The sequence below is a fragment of the Malus domestica genome, chromosome 03 (genome assembly GCF_042453785.1).
Source record: "Malus domestica chromosome 03, GDT2T_hap1".
In the NCBI taxonomy this organism is placed as follows: domain Eukaryota; kingdom Viridiplantae; phylum Streptophyta; class Magnoliopsida; order Rosales; family Rosaceae; genus Malus; species Malus domestica.
In genome coordinates, this window is record NC_091663.1 from 24,115,708 (window position 1) to 24,135,304 (window position 19,597).

Here is a 19,597-nt window from a genome sequence, read left to right on the forward strand (position 1 = left end):
TACGCCCAATGATGGGAGCGTACCCTCTGAAATTCAAGGTCACACAGTTTAAAGAAGCAAAAGAGGCCACATTCCCAAACATCATTTTGAGGTTAATGGGGAGGCCTACATTTGCATACCTTCAGAGGAAGACGAACCTTCTTCTTACAAAGAAGCGTTGTCTTCAACGACCAAAGAAAAGTGGATAACTATAATGGAGGAAGAAATGAGCTCCATGGACAAAAACATTGTTTGGGAGTTAGTAGACCTTCCGTCTGGGCATAAAACCATTGGAAAAAGTGGGTTTTAATAATCAAACACAAGGCAGATGGTTGAATTGACAAATATAAGGCACGTCTTGTGGCGAAAGGATACACTCAGTAATTGGGTGGAGACTATGAAAAGACATTTTCCCCTGTGGTGAGGTTTGCCTCTATTCGCCTCATTTTAACTATTGTTGCTCAACTAGATTTGGAAATTTACTAAATGGATGTTAAGACATCATTTCTTAAGGAAGAACTAGACGAAGAGATATACATGGATCAACCTCTAGGCTTTAAGGCCAAAGGACAAGAGTGCAAAGTTTGCTGCCTAAAACGTTCCATATATGGCCTCAAGCAAGCGTCTAGACAGTGGAACAACAGATTCCATAATTTAATCACTTCATTTGGTTATGAGATGATTGAGGAAAACCACTGTGTGTATCTTAAGCAATCTAGGAAAAGTATTCTCATACTTTCTCTATATGTTGACGACATCCTAATAGTGGGAAATGACAAAACCTCTATAGAAACCACGAAAGCATGGTTGTCATCCCATTTTGAGATGACAGATATAGGTGAAGCACATTATGTGCTTAGAGTTAAGATCACAAGAGATTGCTCAAGGAAACTTCTAAGTTTGTCTCAAGAAACTTACTTTAAAAAGGTACTTGAACTATCTAAGATGGAGAGCTCCAAACCCATAGACACTCCTATGGAAAGACGCCCGATATTGTCCTTAGAATAGTGTCCAAAGACTAAGAAAGAGAAAGAACAAATGGCAAACATCCCCTATGCCTCTGCAGTATGAAGTCTGATGTACACGATACTTTGCATGAGTCTGGACATTTGCCATGCCTGGGCATGGTAAGCCATTATCAAAGTAATCCTGGACAAGCTCACTGGTAAGCTTTCAAGAGGATTATGAGATACCTGCAAGGAACAAAAGATTTAGCCCTATGTTACCAAGGAGGGGATATGAAGTTGAGAGGATATAGTGATGCAGACTAGGCAAGCGATAGAGATGAATGCAAGTCCACCTCAGGTTATGCTTTTGTCCTTAGAGGTGGAATTATTTCTTGGTGTAGCAAGAAGCAAACTTGTACTGCTCTGTCCACAATGGAGTCAGAATATGTTACCCTTGGATCAGCTGTTCAAGAAGTTGTTTGGCTTATGAGGTTTCTACGATATATGGCAGTTACGGCTTATGCTTAAGAAGCAGTACTTGTTTATTATGATAGTACTTCAGCCTTAGCATACACTAAAGATCCAAAGTATCATGGCAAATTTAAGCACATAGATACACAATATCATTTCTTTAGGAACAAGGTTACCAAGGGTGAACTGGTGTTGAAACATGTCTCGACCAGCAATATACTCGCTGATCCCATGACTAAACACATAATTCAAACTCATTTCTGACTCATGTAAAGAATATGGGTTTTTGTAGGGTTTGATGTGTTTTTCTTTGTATTTGACATTATTATTGAATAAAAAGGCATTGAAAGCTTTTCATTTCATATTTATTTTTGAAATGTTTGTTTACACATCTTTACGAGTGTTAACAAAATAGAATCAGTTTTTCACACGAACGATTTTCCCTGGCACTAAGATAGCGAGTAGGATGAGACATTTGTGTCCTCAACGCATTGGACTACGAGACCGGACACATGTATGTTGAACGTACCAATATGCACAAGGTAAACATCACCTTAGAAATGTCTAAGATGAGACTTAACAGAAGTCGAACATGAGATTTGTTTCATGATGAAGCTTGTAAAGCTGGATATGAGTATCTAGGTGGGCGCCGAGAAGGCGACTAGGCTAGATGACTCAGGTTAGGCGCTTGTGTAGCGACTAGACTAAGATCCGTATGGTGTATGTCCAATGGACATATGATACACTCATTGAAATGAGGATACACCATAGCATACAAATCATACTGTATGTGTTACAACCGACTGATAGTAGGAGTGGTGAATTGATCCTTGTTTTAATCACTGTGTGAACCACAAGGAATTTATACAATTCCACCTTTATGCCCTTTGAACTAAAGTCTACGTTAGAAAGATGAGGTTTAATGATCGCTACTTTAGCACGTTTATATAAGACGGTCAAATTAGCTATTGTCCTAAGAGGCGTGTCTAGGCAAGCAGTTAAATCAAATTAGACTGACATGAGAGCTTAAGGAAGACAATTCGAAGATAACACCATGTCCTGTGATTCATTAGATGCACGGCGTCTTTTGATATTTGTTATCAAACATAAGACATGGATACATGATACCTGTGAGACATGACATTGTTTTTAACAAGAGATAAAGAATGTCAAGTCTGGTGTGTGACGAACAGTCTTGGGCATAAAGCGATGAACTTCCGAGTGATGCGCTATTGTTAGTTTAGTAATAACTTAATGGTAGTGCTCCTGGTTATGTACGTTCTTTCTTGCGAGGTCGCGCATCCCATTTCCTGTATGAGGAGATAGACTAGAATGGATGTGAACTAAGTGTGTTGATTGAGACTAAGCCACACCCTATGTGGGTGAGTGGGAGATGTAGGATTTATCTTATGGGATAAATATATATCAAAGGATATTCCACCCACATGAGGATATTAACCTCCTAATTATCTATGTGATAATTAGATGAAAATCAAGAGATATTCATATTAGAATATACTTGGGATTTTCATGGGCTTTTTAGTCTTTGTACACTCTTCCCAACCACTATATAGGGAAGAGAGAAAATATAAGAAACACAAGCTTTTCCACAGTTCAAATATTCTAGTTAGGTCTTTAGAGCTATCACATTTGGCTCTAGGTCTTGGGAGGCGAAAACCAAGGGGCAAGTCGACATACTGTAGCCAACCCGATGACCTACGAGGTTCTGGATGTGCACGAAGGGTCAAAGCAGTCCTTCGTGTTTGTAGGAGCGTGTTGAGATTCAAGTTTCCACATAAAAGGTACACACGTCCTTTGAAATTTATTTATAGTCTTCCAACAGGAACTAAGATTAAAATGGAATGACACCAAAATACAATTGCAAAGTAGAGAGTTGGAAGATAAAACGGGAACAACTGATTGATTTCCTTCTTATAAGAACAAGCAAAGTGCAAAAATTTGAAATTGATCGATTTCCTTCTCTCATTACTTCTTACTCACTAAAACCACCAAAAAAAAAAAAAAAACCACTCCCTCATCGGACACAAAGGCATAAGCTAAATTCTCAATGTGTATGTAGTCATCAACAACTCATTATGTAAACGTAACACCCTTGTATAAGTAATCTCAACCTAAGACGTTTGACCCCTCCCAAACTTTCTTAGTAGCTAAACGAAACCTTTCATATGTGTTTTTGCAGTTAAGCTTTTATACCAAAACCTTTCATTTTCTGGTGTAACAAGTATTGTCACCTAACCATTCCCATCCAGATGAAATTCATAAAAGAGTGCAAAAGAAAATTGAGCATTTGCTACCCCTAAAAGTGCCTTCATATTAGTTGATGGATTGTTCCCGGTACTTTTCATCAAACAAACCATAAGCGAGAACATCTGCCAACCCAAGTTTTGCAAGTTTTGAATTCATTTCAGCGAAATTTGCGTGACGAAAAATGTCGAATTATGAAGAGGAAAATCCAATTTATACGACTATGAGGTTCATATTCTTATACATACAATAAATTAACAATTCACTTAAAAGGAGAAGTAATATCAGCAAAAGTGTTGGAAATTTGTATATTCATGTGAAAGCAAAGGGAAACATTAGAAAAAGTAGGGCAGACACATTCTACGAACGAAATTCTGGAGATTAACATTCCAAGGGCTGCATAGAGCCCCCTACACAACGACTTAGTTGGACGAACTCTTTGATATTCCAATCCGATTTCTTGGTACAACTTACACTTTCTACAACCACGAATTCCTTCTATATGTACTTGATCAATCACATGTTCCTAAACATTCAATTTGATACGAAAATCGTCTATATGCATACATGTATCATTAAGTTCACTCATTATTAATACAATATATCACCAACATTCGACTCACATCTCCAATTAATTAATCTTGCATTCACCAATGTGTTATGCTTTACGGAAATATAACATCGGAGACTATGAAAGCTTGTAAATGCAACTGAAGGAACATTTGAGTGAAACTGAGGCTCAATAGTGGGTTTTGGGGAGAAATGCAAATGCAAGGAGCTGTAGGAGGAGGATGAAGTTGCCAAATTCTTGGGGAGAAATTTGCTTTTATGTCTGCTTTTTTTTTTAGTTGTTTTTGTTCTGAAAATCCATATGGATGGACCATTTATTCACCATTTGTGCCTGAATACCGAACACCATTCTAAAATTTTGTTCACCACACCAAGCCCTTCCTCAAATTCAATTACGTACAATAGTTTGTTGGGTCACGTGTGTAATACTTTTTTCAGATAAAAATACTTGATTAACTTAAGATATCATTGCATTAGAGAAGCCGGACTAAATAGGTCAGAGCCCTAGTCGTAGCAACTGTAAAGGCATCTGCAGTGCACCAAGAAAAGTAGGAAAATGTTTTCCCCACCTCAATTTCTTACTTTGTATTGATTTTCTTTAGATATATTTATTCCGTCCTATAGAACTTATGCAAAGCAAACAAAATATTGTTGATTCGTATGATTAATAGACTAATGGAACCGGATGCAATATTAGAAGGGGTGATGTTTGATATTGATTCTTTAGCTATGCATTTTGATTCTGTTAAGTTCGTGTTCGTTCCGCGGGAAGGTTACTTTGCTGCTCACGTGGTGGCTTCGTTTGCTACCAAGCATGGTGGCGAGTTCCTTTGGAATGAGACCTGGATTTTTTATACTATTTTTACAGTTGATGCAAACCTTGTCAATCAGCTTTAATAAATTTCCATCTTTTTTATCAAATAAAAAAAAATCCATCTTTTTGACAAAAAAAAAAAAATTCAAAACAAATTAAGGAGTAAATAAATACTAATAATAAACGAATATTTATCATTCAATAGAAAATGATAGAAAGTACACCAATGAGTAATCACTACAGGGCAACGGGATCATAACCATCTCTTAGAGCAACTGTTGCGGTATCCAGCTGTAAGTTCAGCAGCTGTGATATCATATGGTACCACCAATATATTCCACCAATTTTAGCTGCCAATAGAATAGAAATTTGCTTATTTTCTTGATATTCCTTCAGAATGTGAGCTGCCTTTGCAAGAATATCATCTGCATGATGGAGCAACCTACCACTGTACCCTTCATACAACGAGTCAAGCCATGTATTGCATGATAAAGAACTTACTGCAGTTTCTTAATTGTCCTTATTTTAATTTTCCATTTATACTCCATAATTGTCCCTAGTTTACTAACCAGCACATTGTATGTTGGTTCGGAGACTGCACTGTCCCAAATAGTTCAGCTTGTTGAAGCTCCACAGCGTACCAGAGCACTTGTTCAGAAACTAGTTGACCAGATTCAAAGTTTTTTGTTCCAACTGTGGTTTTTATTTTTTAATCCTCAAACTTTCCATTTCGCATTACTGCTTCGTGTAAGATAAATTAATGAGTACTTTTTTTCAGCGAGTGAAGTTTATGTGCTTTTTTCCTTCATACTTTTACCAAAAAGTAATCTAAAACTGAAAATTGGATATGGACAAGTATTCAAAGCATTGAGCTGCATCTGACAGTCAGCAGGAGCTTTTTGTCCAATAACTTTTTTGATTTTTTTTTTCCCTAGTACACCGCCTATTATGACAATATTTCAATTGCATAATCGATTCTTTTTTCTTTCTTACATCAGGTTGTCATTGTAGCAAGGGCAGAGCTAGGATTTTTTTCTTGGGTAGGCTAGCTGAAAATAGTACCATAAAATCATATGTTTATTTTTTTGCTTATATAGAATTATATAATAATCAATATAAAAGAACAACAACATAATATAAACTATTCTCAAAATCATAACCCTAACCGATAAATTCAAGGACCATATAAATAATTAACCTACTAATTAAATCAAGAATAAGTAAATAAAGAGATTAAGAACTTACCAAAGGTGACATTCATTGAAAATTTGCAACGGAAAGTAAGGAATTGCAGAGATAGGGATTTAATTGTGGATTTAAATAAATTTCTTCAGTAAGAAGCATAGATACTAAATTACATAGAGTAAATGGTCTTTTTCTTTAAAGAATAGGATAAAGGGAGACTGGAGATAGAACTAATTTATAACTTTTAGCATAAAACGCATTATTTACTACCTATCCACTACTAAATATACATTAAATAATAATATGTATTGAAATTGAGTAGGCTATAAGCATGAGTTTACAAAAGAATAGATCTATTCACAAATCCATTTTTACTTCTAACACAACCTTATTAATATTTTGTCAGTGATCATCTTCAATTCATTCAATCCGAATAACCGACAATTGAGAGAGGTGTGTAACAAGTAAAAATAAGTGTCTGGATATCACTACCCTTACAAAAAACCTCCTTGGGCTATAGCCCACCTTAGCCTTGTGGGTGACTACGCCATTGCATTGTAGCATTTTTGACATGGCTTGGATGGTTCATCCCCGGAGAATTTGGTCCTTTCCCCGAAAACTGGATACCAAAAGGCATGGATAAATTTGAGCTGGCATTATAGTTCGGTCTGTCAGTGTTAGTGGTTGCTTACGCTTGTGCCTTGGGACTAGCAACCCCTACGGTGGTAATGGTTGCAACAGGTGCCTCGGTTCTGGTTATTTCATATTATCCCCTATGCTACCAGCATACATTATGTTAACGTTCCGTATTATAACATGTTATGCACTTCATTCCTGACCAGTAAAACGCTCTGCTTCGGTTCGATCAACGTTTAGGCTGTTGACATAAAACTAAGAAGAAATTAGGTTCACATCCTTTTTTTTGCTACTTCATTGATTAAAATCTTATTCATTTTCAATTTTTTATCAAGGTCCTTGGATATTAATAACATCATTAATTATTTGAATAATAAAATATTTTTATTTTTGAATATATTCCTTTAGTGTTAAAAATTTTACAATTAGTATATTTATATTTATAGCTACATTTTTTATCATATATTTTTATTTTTAGTTTGTACCAATTTTTTTTTCATTTTTAATTTATACCCATATATTAGTTTCTTTTTGTGCCCATATTTTTTAAAGTTTTATTTGTGTTTGTACCCATGTGTATACCGTCACGTGACATTGTATATTTAATCAATGATAAAAAAATTACATATGGTATATTTATGTTGTATGCCTAAACTTTGTATCATATATTTATATTTTTAGTTTGTACCCACTTTTAATTTGCAACATTTTTTTTAATTTGTAGTATTTTCTTTTTAGTTTTATTTTGTACCCATGTATTAATTTCTTTTAGCACCTATATTTTTTAAAATTCATTTGTACTCATAATTTTTAATCTTTTATCTGTACCCTAATTTATTTATAATGTACCCATTCTTCTTTATTAATGTACCACTTTGTTATATGTGAAATGTACCAATTTTTTTAACACTATGGATACATTCTTTTGCCATTTATTATTTCTTATTTTTACATAGTTTTTATCCATTTATTCAATCAAAATGTTTGAATTTTTTTATTGTAACCGTTTCTAATAGTATTATAATGAGGGATTTTAAATTTACAGGATTATAAATCTCATAAAATATCAAACAATTAATGTCAAAACTATAAAAATAAAAATATTAATTGTAATATAATGAGGTGTACAAAGTCAAGGGACTATGATCAAACTTTGAATATCATTAAGGTTTTAGTCAAATAATATTAAAGATTAAGAACCGCATCCAAAGTATCCCTAAAACTAAATGCAATCTATGTCATTGGGTACGGAGGATGTTCTTCATACATATATTGGGATTGAACATGCAACTATTATTTCATAGTTGGAATCTGTCTCATGTGACCCATTGCTCTGGACGGTTGATGGCTGTATGCACCTTGTCCATGTCACTGAAGGAGAGTTCTCTTTACCCCAACTCCTTTTTTTTATAACAAGGAAAATAATTGTTTCATTCTTTTTGGGATTTTTTTTCCCTAGTACACCGCCTATTATGACAATATTTCAATTGCATAGTCGATTCTTTTTTCTTTCTTACATCAGGTTGTCATTGTAGCATTTTTGACATGGCTTGGATGGTTCATCCCTGGAGAATTTGGTATTTTCCCCTAAAACTGGATACCAAAAGGCATGAATAAATTTGAGCTGGCATTACAGTTCGGTCTCTCAGTGTTAGTGGTTGCATACCCTTGTGCCTTGGGACTAGCAACCCCTACGGTGGTAATGGTTGCAACAGGGAAACGCTCTGCCTCGGTTCTGGTCATTTCAATTTTCATATTATCCCCTATGCTACCAACATACATTGTTTTAATGTCCCGTATTGTAACAAGTGACGCACTTCATTCCTGACCAGTAAAACACTCTGCCTCGGTTCAATCAACGTTTAGGCTCTTGACATAGAACTAAAAACAATCTATGTCATTGGGTATGGAGGATGTTCTTTATGCATATATTGGGATTGAACATGCAACTATTATTTCATAGTTAGAATCTGTCTCATATGACCCTTTGGTCTGGATGATTGATGGCTGTATGCACCTTGTCCATGTCACCAAGCTGAACTCGCCAAGTTTTAAACCCCCATTTCTTGTAGATGACAGCTCTCACTGAAGGAGAGTTCTCCTTACCCCAACTCCTTTTTTTATAACAAGGCTAATAATTGTTTCGTTCTTTTTGGGATTTTTGTTCTTTCCAAAATTAAAAGCTGAACAAACGGTATCTAAGTCATGAAGGTTGATATGTTTCTTAGCATTTGACACTTTGTTGGTGTCTGGACATTTACGGACATGTTTGATCCCTGCAGGTGAAAACGGTTGTTTTTGATAAAACAGGGCCTCTGATAGTTGGGAAACTCGTAGTAGTTGATGATGTGCCTCTTCTCCAATTACTCAATGGAGGAGTTCTGTGCTGTTCTATTGCCACAGAGGTTGGTGCTTATGTTTCAAATTTGTACATGAAAAGTTTAGATTTCTGTAAAAATACTTTATGCCTTTTTGCTATTGGTGATGAGTGTGTTGGGGCTTAAAAAGACTTCACTACTTTGGAGATGTTTATCTCACAAAGAAGAATGTAACGCAGCGGAATTGATAGGCAAGAGAAAGAAAGAACACTCAATGTATTACACAAGATTTTTATTCACTCACAAACTTAGTACCAAAGGAAACACTCAAACACTCTTAGAAGCTTTGTTGCTTCTTCTCACTTCTCACTACTTGCTCTCTTGGTTGTTTCAAATGGTGTGGATGCCTTCTCCATTTATAGGCATGGATGGAACCTTGGAGAAGCATGGAAGCATCATGCTAGAGATATCTAGATAATTCCACTACCTTCCTAAGTTAGAATTATCTACACTAATCTTGTATGTTGGTGGAATCCTCACCATTCTTCTAGACTCTTCCACCAACTTGAACTTTGCTAGAATTCTCTAGCATTTGCATGAATCATCCATTATGCTTGTGTTGCCTTTTTCAACATGGGCTAGATCCATTGTCTTGGGCCAAGACAAGATTACAATTCAACATCCCCCCTTAATCTTGTCTTGTGACACTGATTGAGTTCCTCAATCTAACAAAGTCTTCTTGTTTGAGTGGCTTGGTGAATATGTCGGCGACTTGGTCTTGAGACTTCACGTATTCCACTTGCACATCATTTCTTGCAATACACTCTCTTATGTAATGATAGCGGGTATCTATGTGTTTGCTCCTGTCATGGAATACTGGATTCTATGCTAGAGCTATTGCAGACTTGTTGTCAACATAGATCTCTGTTGGCTCTTCTTGTGGCATGCTTAATTCTTTTAGCAAGTTTCTCAGCCAGATTGCATGACAGACACATGAGGTAGCAGTTACGTATTCAGCTTCACAGGTAGAGAGAGTGACAATCGGTTGCCTCTTCGACATCCATGTGAATGCAGTGTCTCCCATGAGGAACACAAATCCAATAGTGTTTTTTCTATCGTCAGAATCTCCTGCCCAATCACTGTCACTATATCCAACAAGTTTGTAGTTATTAGAGCTTGAATAGAACAAGCCAAAGTTAACAGTACCTTTAAGGTATCGAAGAATTATTTTGGTGGTCTTCAAATGTGTAGTTGTGGGATTCTCCATGTAGCGACTGACTAATCCGACGACATAGAGAATGTCTGGTCTTGTGCAAGTCAAGTAGCGCAAGCTTCCAACTAAACTCTTGAAAAATGTTGGATCTACACTTTCTCCTTCATCATGCTTGGTTAGTTTGACTCTGCACTCCATTGGCGTGCTTATGGGCTTGCAATCTTCCATTTTGAACTTTTTCAGTATCTCCTTTGTGTAGCTTTCTTGGGAGATGAAAATGCCTTCTTTGTTCTGCTTGACTTCAATGCCTAGGTAGTATGCCATCAACCCGATGTCGGTCATCTCGAATTCTTTGGTCATCACTCTCTTGAACTCTTCAAACATACTTGGATTACTTCCGGTGAAGATTAGATCATCCACATATAAGCACACAATTAGAATATCTCCATCTTTGACTTTGATGTAGAGAGCATGTTCATGAGGGCACTTGGTGAATTTGTTTTCTTGGAAGTACTTGTCAATGCGACTATTCCATGCTCATGGTGCTTGTTTTAACCCATAGAGGGCTTTCTTCAGCTTCAGAACTTTATCTTCATGCCCTTTGATTTCATAGCTTAACGGTTGCTGAATGTAAACTTCTTCTTCAAGGACTCCATTTAGGAAAGCGGACTTCACATCCATTTGTTGAATCTTCCATTTGTTTTGAGCTGCCTAAGAAATTAGTAATCGTATAGTTTCCAATCGAGCAACGGGTGCAAATACTTCATCATAGTCGATTCCAGCTCCTTGACTATAGCCCTTCACCACTAATCTCGCCTTGTATCTTTCGACCTCTCCGTTGGCATTTTTCTTTGTCTTGTACACCCACTTGACTCCGATGGCTTTGTGTCCTTTCGGAAGAATAGCGAGTTCCCATGTATCGTTCTTCTAGATTGCTTCAATTTCTTCATCCATTGCTTTCCTCCACTTAGTATCTTGCATTGCTTCTTGGAAGTCAACTGGTTCACTATTAGCAAAGAAACAGAAAAGTGTAGGATTATCAAGTCTTTCAGCTACCTCATGGAGATCTCGTAGACTTCTTGTGCGTGGTACTTCTCTTTCATTTAGACTCCCACTTGATGATGTTGATGCTGGTGAATTGCCATGATTGGTTGATGTTGGTGAAGCAGGTGGAGTAGTGGATTCTTGTTGAACCTCTCTTGCTTGCTCCATCATCCATTGTTCATTCTCTTCTTCAAACTGAGGAAAAAAGTGAAGATCACTTGCATGAGAGCCAAAATCCCATTCTCATTCTTCATCAAATATCACGTCTCGACTGATCACTGTCTTCCCATTGTTTGGATTATTCAGCTTATAGCCTTTTGAATTTGAGTCATAGCTGATGAAGATGAACTTCTCACTTTCGTCATTGAGTTTGGTTCTCCTCTTGTCTGGTACATGTACATGGGTTATGCTTCCAAAAACTCTTAGATAGGAGATACCTGGTTTTCTTCCACTCCATGCTTTTTGCGAAGTTTTTCCCCCACACACTTCTTGTTAGAGACCGATTGGATAAGTAGACAACACATGCTACAGCTTCTGCCCACAACTCTTTAGGCAATCTCTTACTTTTCAGCATGATTCGAGCCATGTCGAGGATGGTTCGATTTTTTCTTTTCGCCACACCATTTTGCTGAGAGGATCTTGAAATTCCTTTGAAGTGAATTCTCCTCCTCGATCAGATCTCATGGCTTTGATCTTGCAACTACTTTTTTTTTCTACGACGGCTTTGAACTTCTTGAATGCTCTAAATACCTCTGATTTCTGTTTCAAGAAATACACCCAGGTTTTCCTTGAAAAATCATCAATGAAGAGAAGGAAATAATTATTTTGACCCAAAGAGCTTGGTTTTATTGGACCGCCCACATCGGTGTGAATGAGCTCAAGTGGCTTCTGGGCTCTTGTGGTCGACTCCTTTGGAAAGCTTTTCCTGAACTGTTTCCCAAGTAAACATCATTCGCAAGCTTGATCAAGGCGAATGATGCACGGTAAGCCTCTCACCATCTCCTTCTTGGATAATAACCAAGGTCGGTCCTGAGATTTTAGAGGCCCTATGCGAGACTCAAACGGAGGCCCTTACAAGATTTAAATTTTGGTTGCTATATTTTCTTATATATATATATATATTTCTTGTGTATAAATTGATATAAACGCAAAAGAAAATAAATAAAAAAGAAGTATGGTTTGGTGGCTATGTATCTACATTCTTTATGTTTTTGGGTTTGAACTTACTTTTTAAATACAAAAAGCATGGTGTGGTATATGTACATATATCATAATCAGAACAACTCATGCTCTTTATTATGAACTAGTTAAACAAATCACTGGTTATGATATTTGTAGCATCTTATAATGAGCTGTAAGTTTTTTTAATGCATTTTTTCTCACTCCCTAAAGTGAGAATGATTGTAACCCTCACTTGGTTGATTGTTGTTGGATTAGTTAGAATTTGAGATTCGTGTCTTAAATCAATTAAACCAAATTAATTTAACGGTAATCAATAGGGGATGAGCATCACCTACTCACCTCCACTTTAGTGTTGTGAGCAAAGTTTTATTATATATGGATGACTAAATGGTCTTCAAATAGGATGAAAATTAGATGATCCTTAAAAGCTGACCAAAAGAATAAACGAACGATATGTATTTGATTAAATGATGTCATATATGAAAAGGGGGCTTTAAAGATTATATCTCCAAACTTTTTAAGGATTTTAATTAATTATGATATTCCTAATCATAGATTTATCATCAAAAGTTCTCTTTTATAATGATAGAAATTAAACTACAAATATTAAAGAGAAAAGAAAAAAATTAATGTAGTTCAAAAAAAGCCCAAAATGGTTCTACTGGGAGTCGAACCCGTGCAAACACAAACGCAAGTATCAGCGCTTGACGATTCCCCTAAGGAAACAATGTGAATTGTGTTCACATTTTCTTTATATGTAGTACATTACAAAGGTTATTAAAATTCAGGGGCCCCTAAAAATCGGGGGCCCTGTGCGGTCGCACGACTGGCACCTCCTCAGGGCCGGCCCTGATAATAACTCCAGCCCCCCAAAGTTAAGATGCCCAAAACGAAGATGCCAAAGCCAGGATGTGTCTTTGTAACATGTTTTGAGGCACTTTGCAACATCATTTTGAATATTCGTAGGAAACATTCTATTCTTTGACATTTTCACCTTGGCAATTAATCTTCCTTTGTCATCTCTAAGAAAAATGCTATAATTTTTCATGTGAATATCATAACCTTTTTCTAAGAGTTGTCCCAAGCTCAAAATGTTGCTTTTCATATTGGGCACGTAGTAGACATTTGAAATTAATTGGTGACCGCCATTTTTCAGGGGAATTAGGATGTTACCTTTTCCTTTTACGGGTATTTTGGATTCGTCTCCAAAAGAAACGTTGCCACTCACCAATTCATTGAGCTCTACGAACATGCTTCTTCTTCCGCACATGTGGTTGCTGGCACTGGTGTCAAGGTACCATGTATAGTCTTGGTCTCCATCATTGTTCTTGCATGCTAGTAGCACAATGCCATTATCTTCTTTCTCTTCTTTCACATAATTGACATTCTCATCAAGCATGTTGCTTTGAGCTCTACATTCCCAAGCATAATGCCTAAACTTTTGACAATTGTAGCATTGAACTTGAGATTTTCCATACCTCAAGTTTGAATGCCCTCTTCCACGAACTTTTGTTGAGCTTCCTCCTCTTTCGTAGTTCTTATGGTTGTTGAAGTTCCAACCATGTCCACGTCCATGTCCACGTCTGCGACCTCGACCACAACTTATTTCGTACTGGCTTCTCTCGTTGTCCAAGCTTTCTTCTTTCTTCTTTGGCTGGACATCCGTCTTAAGGAGCTGCTCATCATTCCCTTGCCTCTTCTTATGTTTCTCTTCATATGCTTGTAGCGAACCCATTAATTGCTCTATACTAATTTCTTCCAAGTTTTTAGTTTCTTCAATCGTCACAACAATGTGCTCGAACTTAGGGTCCAATGAGTGTAGTATCTTCTCCATAATTCTAACATCTTCTAACTTTTCTCTGTTTCTTTTTAATTGATTGGAAATGCCTAAGACTCTTGAGAAATAATTAGAGATTGATTCAGACCCTTTCATATGTAGAGATTCGAACTCACCTCTTAATACTTGAAGACAAACCTTTTTCACTTGTTCGGCTCTTTTGTAAGAGGTTTGAAGCTTCTCCCATGCTTGCTTGGCAGAGGTTGCACTCGAGACATTCTCAAAGCCGTTGTCATCTAACGCTTGGTAAATGAGGTAGAGAGCCTTCTTGTCTCTCTTTCTTGAGTCTTTCAAACTCTCCTTCTAGGGTTGAGATAGAGTAGCGTTATCGTCTAGCTCAGTGTAGCCTTTCTCCACAACTTCCCATACATCATGTGCTCCTAAAGGGGCCTTCATTTTGATACTCCAATTATCGAAGTTATTGTTGTCGAGCACTAGAACTTGGAAGGCTACCATAGCGTTGCTAGCCATAGCTCTGGTACCACTTTGTTGGGGCTTAAAAAGACTTCACTACTTTGGAGATGTTTATCTCACAAAGAAGAATGTAACGCAACGGAATTGATAGGCAAGAGAAAGAAAGAACACTCAATGTATTACACAAGATTTTTATTCACTCACAAACTTAGTACCAGAGGAAACACTCAAACACTCTTAGAAGCTTTGTTGCTTCTTTTCACTTCTCACTACTTGCTCTCTTGGTTGTTTCAAATGGTGTGGATGACTTCTCCTTTTATAGGCATGGATGGAACCTTGGAGAAGTATGGAAGCATCATGCTAGAGATATCTAGATAATTCCACTACCTTCCTAAGCTAGAATTATCTACACTAATCTTGTATGTTGGTGGAATCCTTACCATTCTTCTAGACTCTTCCACCAACTTGAACTTTGCTAGAATTCTCTAGCATTTGCATGAATCATCCATTATGCTTGTGTTGCCTTTTTCAACATGGGCTAGATCTATTGTCTTGGGCCAAGACAAGATTACAATTCAACAGAGTGTTCATGAATATTTATGCTTTAATATAGCTGTTACAGGAGCAAGTTGTAAAATCCTTAGAAGATTAGGGTAGAATATGGAGGACAAACGAATAAAGAACATTCCGGCTGTCTCATTATTGATTGTCTGAATGTCTACATTCTCTATGATATATTTGGGTTAATTTTAGAGTGATATTCGTCTGGGTTAAAGAATTTTTTTTTTATTTAAGCACTTAGCTCTTGGATTGCATGAAATCAGTATTTAAAGAATTTTTTTTTTGTATGAGAATGCATGAATAGATTTTTCTTTTGCCCAAAAAAATTAACTGACAGAGCTTCCTGTGAATTAGTCTTAAGCTTTCGATTTAAATTTTTTTTAGAATTATAATCTTTTTTTTTATCTCTTCTGCTGTTTTTTATTTTTGATTTTTTTATTTTTATGCGATGTTCATCTTGAGCAGACCACCACAAAAGAGAAAACGGAAACAAAATTCAGAGCCATCAAAACAAACGAATGCTGGTCTGCCCTAAAAAAGGTTGGTTTGTGTACTTTTGAAGAATATATGAAAAAATAGAGTACTGATCATGGTGTAGAATCTGATGGTAATGTGGTTGAAAAAGATAAAATGTTGCATGAAAAGATCTCGGAACTCATTGATGAAATATGCAGCAGTGAGCTGAGTTGATAAGGAGAAACAAGGAGAAGTGTGAAACAATTGAGCGGCTTTTGTCCCATGTGCATAAGCTAACGGATGAGAACAAAATTTTGAGGATTCATCTGGGAATCCATAAGGATACTACTGATCATACAATTACAATCCATAAACTCACTTGATAAGATGTCAAAGGCTGGGCATCCAGTTCTCACACGTGGCTCCTGTTGGATCCAGTATGCTTTTGCTGCTGCCAATCTACAGGTAAAGCTTAAATTTACATACAATTCTTTTTATTTTTCTTGATTGGTTTTCACATGCATTTTATTTTCATGTTGTTTTTTCTGGTGTATTTAGTTGCTTCATTATACTTGTTCCTACTTTTCCTTCCAAGGATGTCGAAAACCCGTTTGTTGTGGTTTAGGAAAAAACAATTTCTGATTAGATACGTTCTCTATATGTCTTGAGGGTGCAAGTGTAGTTTTTTTTTCTCGTCTTTCCTCCATTTTGAAGTTGCTCTCCTCATATTGTTCTGGTCATTTCATATTATCCCCTATGCTACCACCATACATTATGTTAATGTTCCGTATGATAACAAGTTATGCACTTCATTCCTGACCAGTAAAACGCTCTGCCTCAGTTCGATCAACGTTTAGGCTCTTGACATAAAACTAAATGCAATCTATGTCATTGGGTATGGAGGATGTTCTTCCTGCATATATTGGGATTGATCATGCAACTATTATTTCATAGTTGAAATCTGTCTCATATGACCCTTGGCTCTGGACGATTGATGGCTGTATGCACCTTGTCCATGTCACCAAGCCGTACTCGTTAAGTTTTAAATCCCCATTTCTTGTAGATGACAGCTCTTATCGCAGGAGAGTTCTCTCTACCCCAACTCCTTTTTTTTTTATAACAAGGCTAATAATTGTTTCGTCCTTTTTGGGGTTTTTGTTCTTTCCAAAATTAAAAGCTGAACAAACGGTACCTAATTCATGAAGGTTGATACGTTTCTTAGTATTTGACACTTCGTTGGTGTCTGGACGTTTATGGACATGTTTGATCCTTGCCACAAAACAGTTGTTTTTTATGAAACAGGGACTCTGGCAGTTGGGAAATCCGTAGTAGCCAATGCTGTGCTCTTATCCAATTACTCAATGGAGGTGCTCTGTGCTGTGTCTATTGTCACAGAGGTTGGTGCTTATGTTTCAAATTTGTACATGAAAAGTTTAAGTTTGTACAGTTAAGTTATTGTAAAATTATTTTGTCAGTCATGCTAACATGCCTCTATTTGAGAAATATGTAGGTAAATGGTGATTGGTGAGGCTCATGCAGGAAAATAATGTCCAGCTTGGTCCTGAGGTTGACAATTATGTTTCAGAACATGATAATCTGGCTCGAACGTGTGTGTTGGTTTCCATTGATGGAAAGATTGCTGGGTCTTTTGCTGTAACTGATCCAGTGAAGCCAGAGGCTGCACGAGTCATCTCTTATCTTCACTCGATAAACATTACAAGCATCATGGTTACTGGTGATAACTGGGCTACAGCAGCAGCCAGTGTGATGGAGGTTGGCATTGATAAGGTGTATGCTGAGACGGATCCACTAGGAAAAGCTGATAGAATCAAAGAATTACAGTTACGATTATATAATAGTTACAGGGGTGGTGTGAGTGGATTACAATTACCCAGCTCCACAAGTAATTTTGTTCTGGTTTTGAACTCAGATTGAGGATTACTAAATTATATTTCAAATGACTTATCTAGGGTAAAATAATGTCTTAAAGAAATCTTCAAACTCATTTTTCTATATTAAATTTGTTTCTGACTTGATATGTGAGTTATCTATCTTACATAGTGTTTTCTAACTTGTTAAAGTGGATTTGGATGCAGATGAAAGGAATGGCGGTGGCAATGATGGGAGATGGAATTAATGACTTTCCGGCTATGGTTGCAGGAGATGTTGGCATGGCAATTGGTGCTGGCACCGACGTAGCTATAGAAGCTGCTTATAGTTCTGATGAAGAGCAACTTGGAAGATGTGGTTACAGCCATTGATCTCTCTAGAAAGACCATGTCTCGAATTCGATTGAATTATGTCTGGGCCCTGGGCTACAATGTCCACAGAATGCCGGTGGCGGCTGAAGTTTTGTTCCCTTTCACTGGAATTCGATTACCACCGTGGCTTGCAGGTGCATGACTTCTTCATCTCTAAACGTGGTATGTTCTCTCTTGTTGCGGTCATATAAGAAGCCTTTGCATATTCAGAGAGTCTCCAATGGCAAGTCTGCATGATAGTGTATGTACATATCTGAACTAGTTTTCAACCTCTGGTTGTTACTTCCCTTCTTCGTTATTGCTGCAATGAATTTGTACATGCGATCGTGATTAATAATTTAGAAGCATAAGACCGTAATTCTTGGACCGTTTACGTATTATCTTTGCTTTGTTCTGTTCAGAAAAACTGATTAGCCAAGTTTAGATGATTTTCGAATCCGAAGAGTGTTCAACTAGAGCTTGATTATATGTAAACATCGTCGAAAACATTTCATCCGGAAGAATGTAACTGTCATGTGTTTGGTCGCATTTGCATTTGCATTTGAATCAAAATGTATGTCATCATTAAATATCAATCTTGACATTTATGGTGTTGTTTGTTTTGATGGGGAACTGAAGACGAAAATTCCACATTTGGGCATCTCCAGCTGTGCCCACAAAATGGACAGAACTCGTCGGCTAGCGGCACCAATTACCAAATATCACCACCACAGACCAAAACATCCTTACCACTCGTTGCTCACTTCCAAGTTGCAATTGGTAGGTGTTGCTTAAGGCGTACGCCACCTTCAAGCTATCGGCAAAAAATGAATGGTGTGTGTTTGATATGTAAAAAAATCCAAATCACACGTCTTCGTTCGACTAGTCTAAGTCTCCTCACCTTGACATAGAAGCCGGGCAAGTCTAAGTCGTTCACAAGTCATGGTAACACCAACTTGTTTCCCTATTTATGTGAATGTAATGAGTTCTAGTTTTCGATCGAATTTAAACTGAAAGACGAAAACTACTACAATTAAAGAGAGAAGTCGTTTCCTACTATCAAAAATGTTGTCAATGATACACTGCTTATGTTATATCTATATGATGATTAACTGCAGGTGCATTAGCAATATCTCATACCAATTTCAGCACAAATCAGTCTGCGCTTCTTGCTCTCAAGGCTCACATCACTAGTGACCCTCTAAACATCTTGACCGCCAACTGGTCGTCTGCCTCCAATTCCGATATTTGCAACTGGGTTGGCATTAGCTGCGGTGCTGGCCACCACAGAATCACAGCCTTAAATCTCTGGCACATGGGTCTTGCCAGAGTTTTTCTTCCTCATCTAGGCAAACTCTCATTTCTCGTTGAGTTGGGCCTTAAAATAATAGCTTTCATGGTCCCCTACTGCAAGAACTGTCTCGTTTGCGCCGGTTGAAGGCGATTAACTTTGGAAACAACAGCT

At 37.1% G+C, this 19,597-nt stretch overlaps 2 protein-coding genes across 2 annotated transcripts; one reads left to right on the forward strand and one right to left on the reverse strand.

The window, feature by feature from the left end:
- Positions 1-10,068: 10,068 nt before the first annotated feature.
- On the reverse strand, positions 10,069-10,758 carry LOC139194748 (secreted RxLR effector protein 161-like). Its single transcript, XM_070819654.1, has one exon. The coding sequence runs from the start codon at positions 10,756-10,758 to the stop codon at positions 10,069-10,071; it is 690 nt and encodes a 229-aa protein (XP_070675755.1).
- A 7,221-nt stretch (positions 10,759-17,979) lies between these two features.
- Positions 17,980-19,570, forward strand: LOC139194095 (uncharacterized). Its single transcript, XM_070818367.1, has 3 exons — positions 17,980-18,287; positions 18,772-18,912; positions 19,251-19,570. Exons 1-3 carry the CDS (start codon positions 18,116-18,118, stop codon positions 19,568-19,570), a joined length of 633 nt encoding a protein of 210 aa, XP_070674468.1. The 5' UTR covers positions 17,980-18,115.
- Positions 19,571-19,597: the final 27 nt, after the last annotated feature.

What these genes read in the sequence shown, in the direction of transcription:
- LOC139194748 (XM_070819654.1), bottom strand. Translation starts at nt 10,758, where the DNA reads ATGACCAAAGAATTCGAGATGACCGACATCGGGTTGATGGCATACTAC.
- LOC139194095 (XM_070818367.1), top strand. Translation starts at nt 18,116, where the DNA reads ATGAAGAGCAACTTGGAAGATGTGGTTACAGCCATTGATCTCTCTAGA. An exon ending in ATTACCACCGTGGCTTGCAG is followed by an intron (nt 18,288 to 18,771) that starts GTGCATGACTTC and finishes GGGGAACTGAAG; the next exon opens with ACGAAAATTCCACATTTGGG. An exon ending in TCACTTCCAAGTTGCAATTG is followed by an intron (nt 18,913 to 19,250) that starts GTAGGTGTTGCT and finishes GATTAACTGCAG; the next exon opens with GTGCATTAGCAATATCTCAT.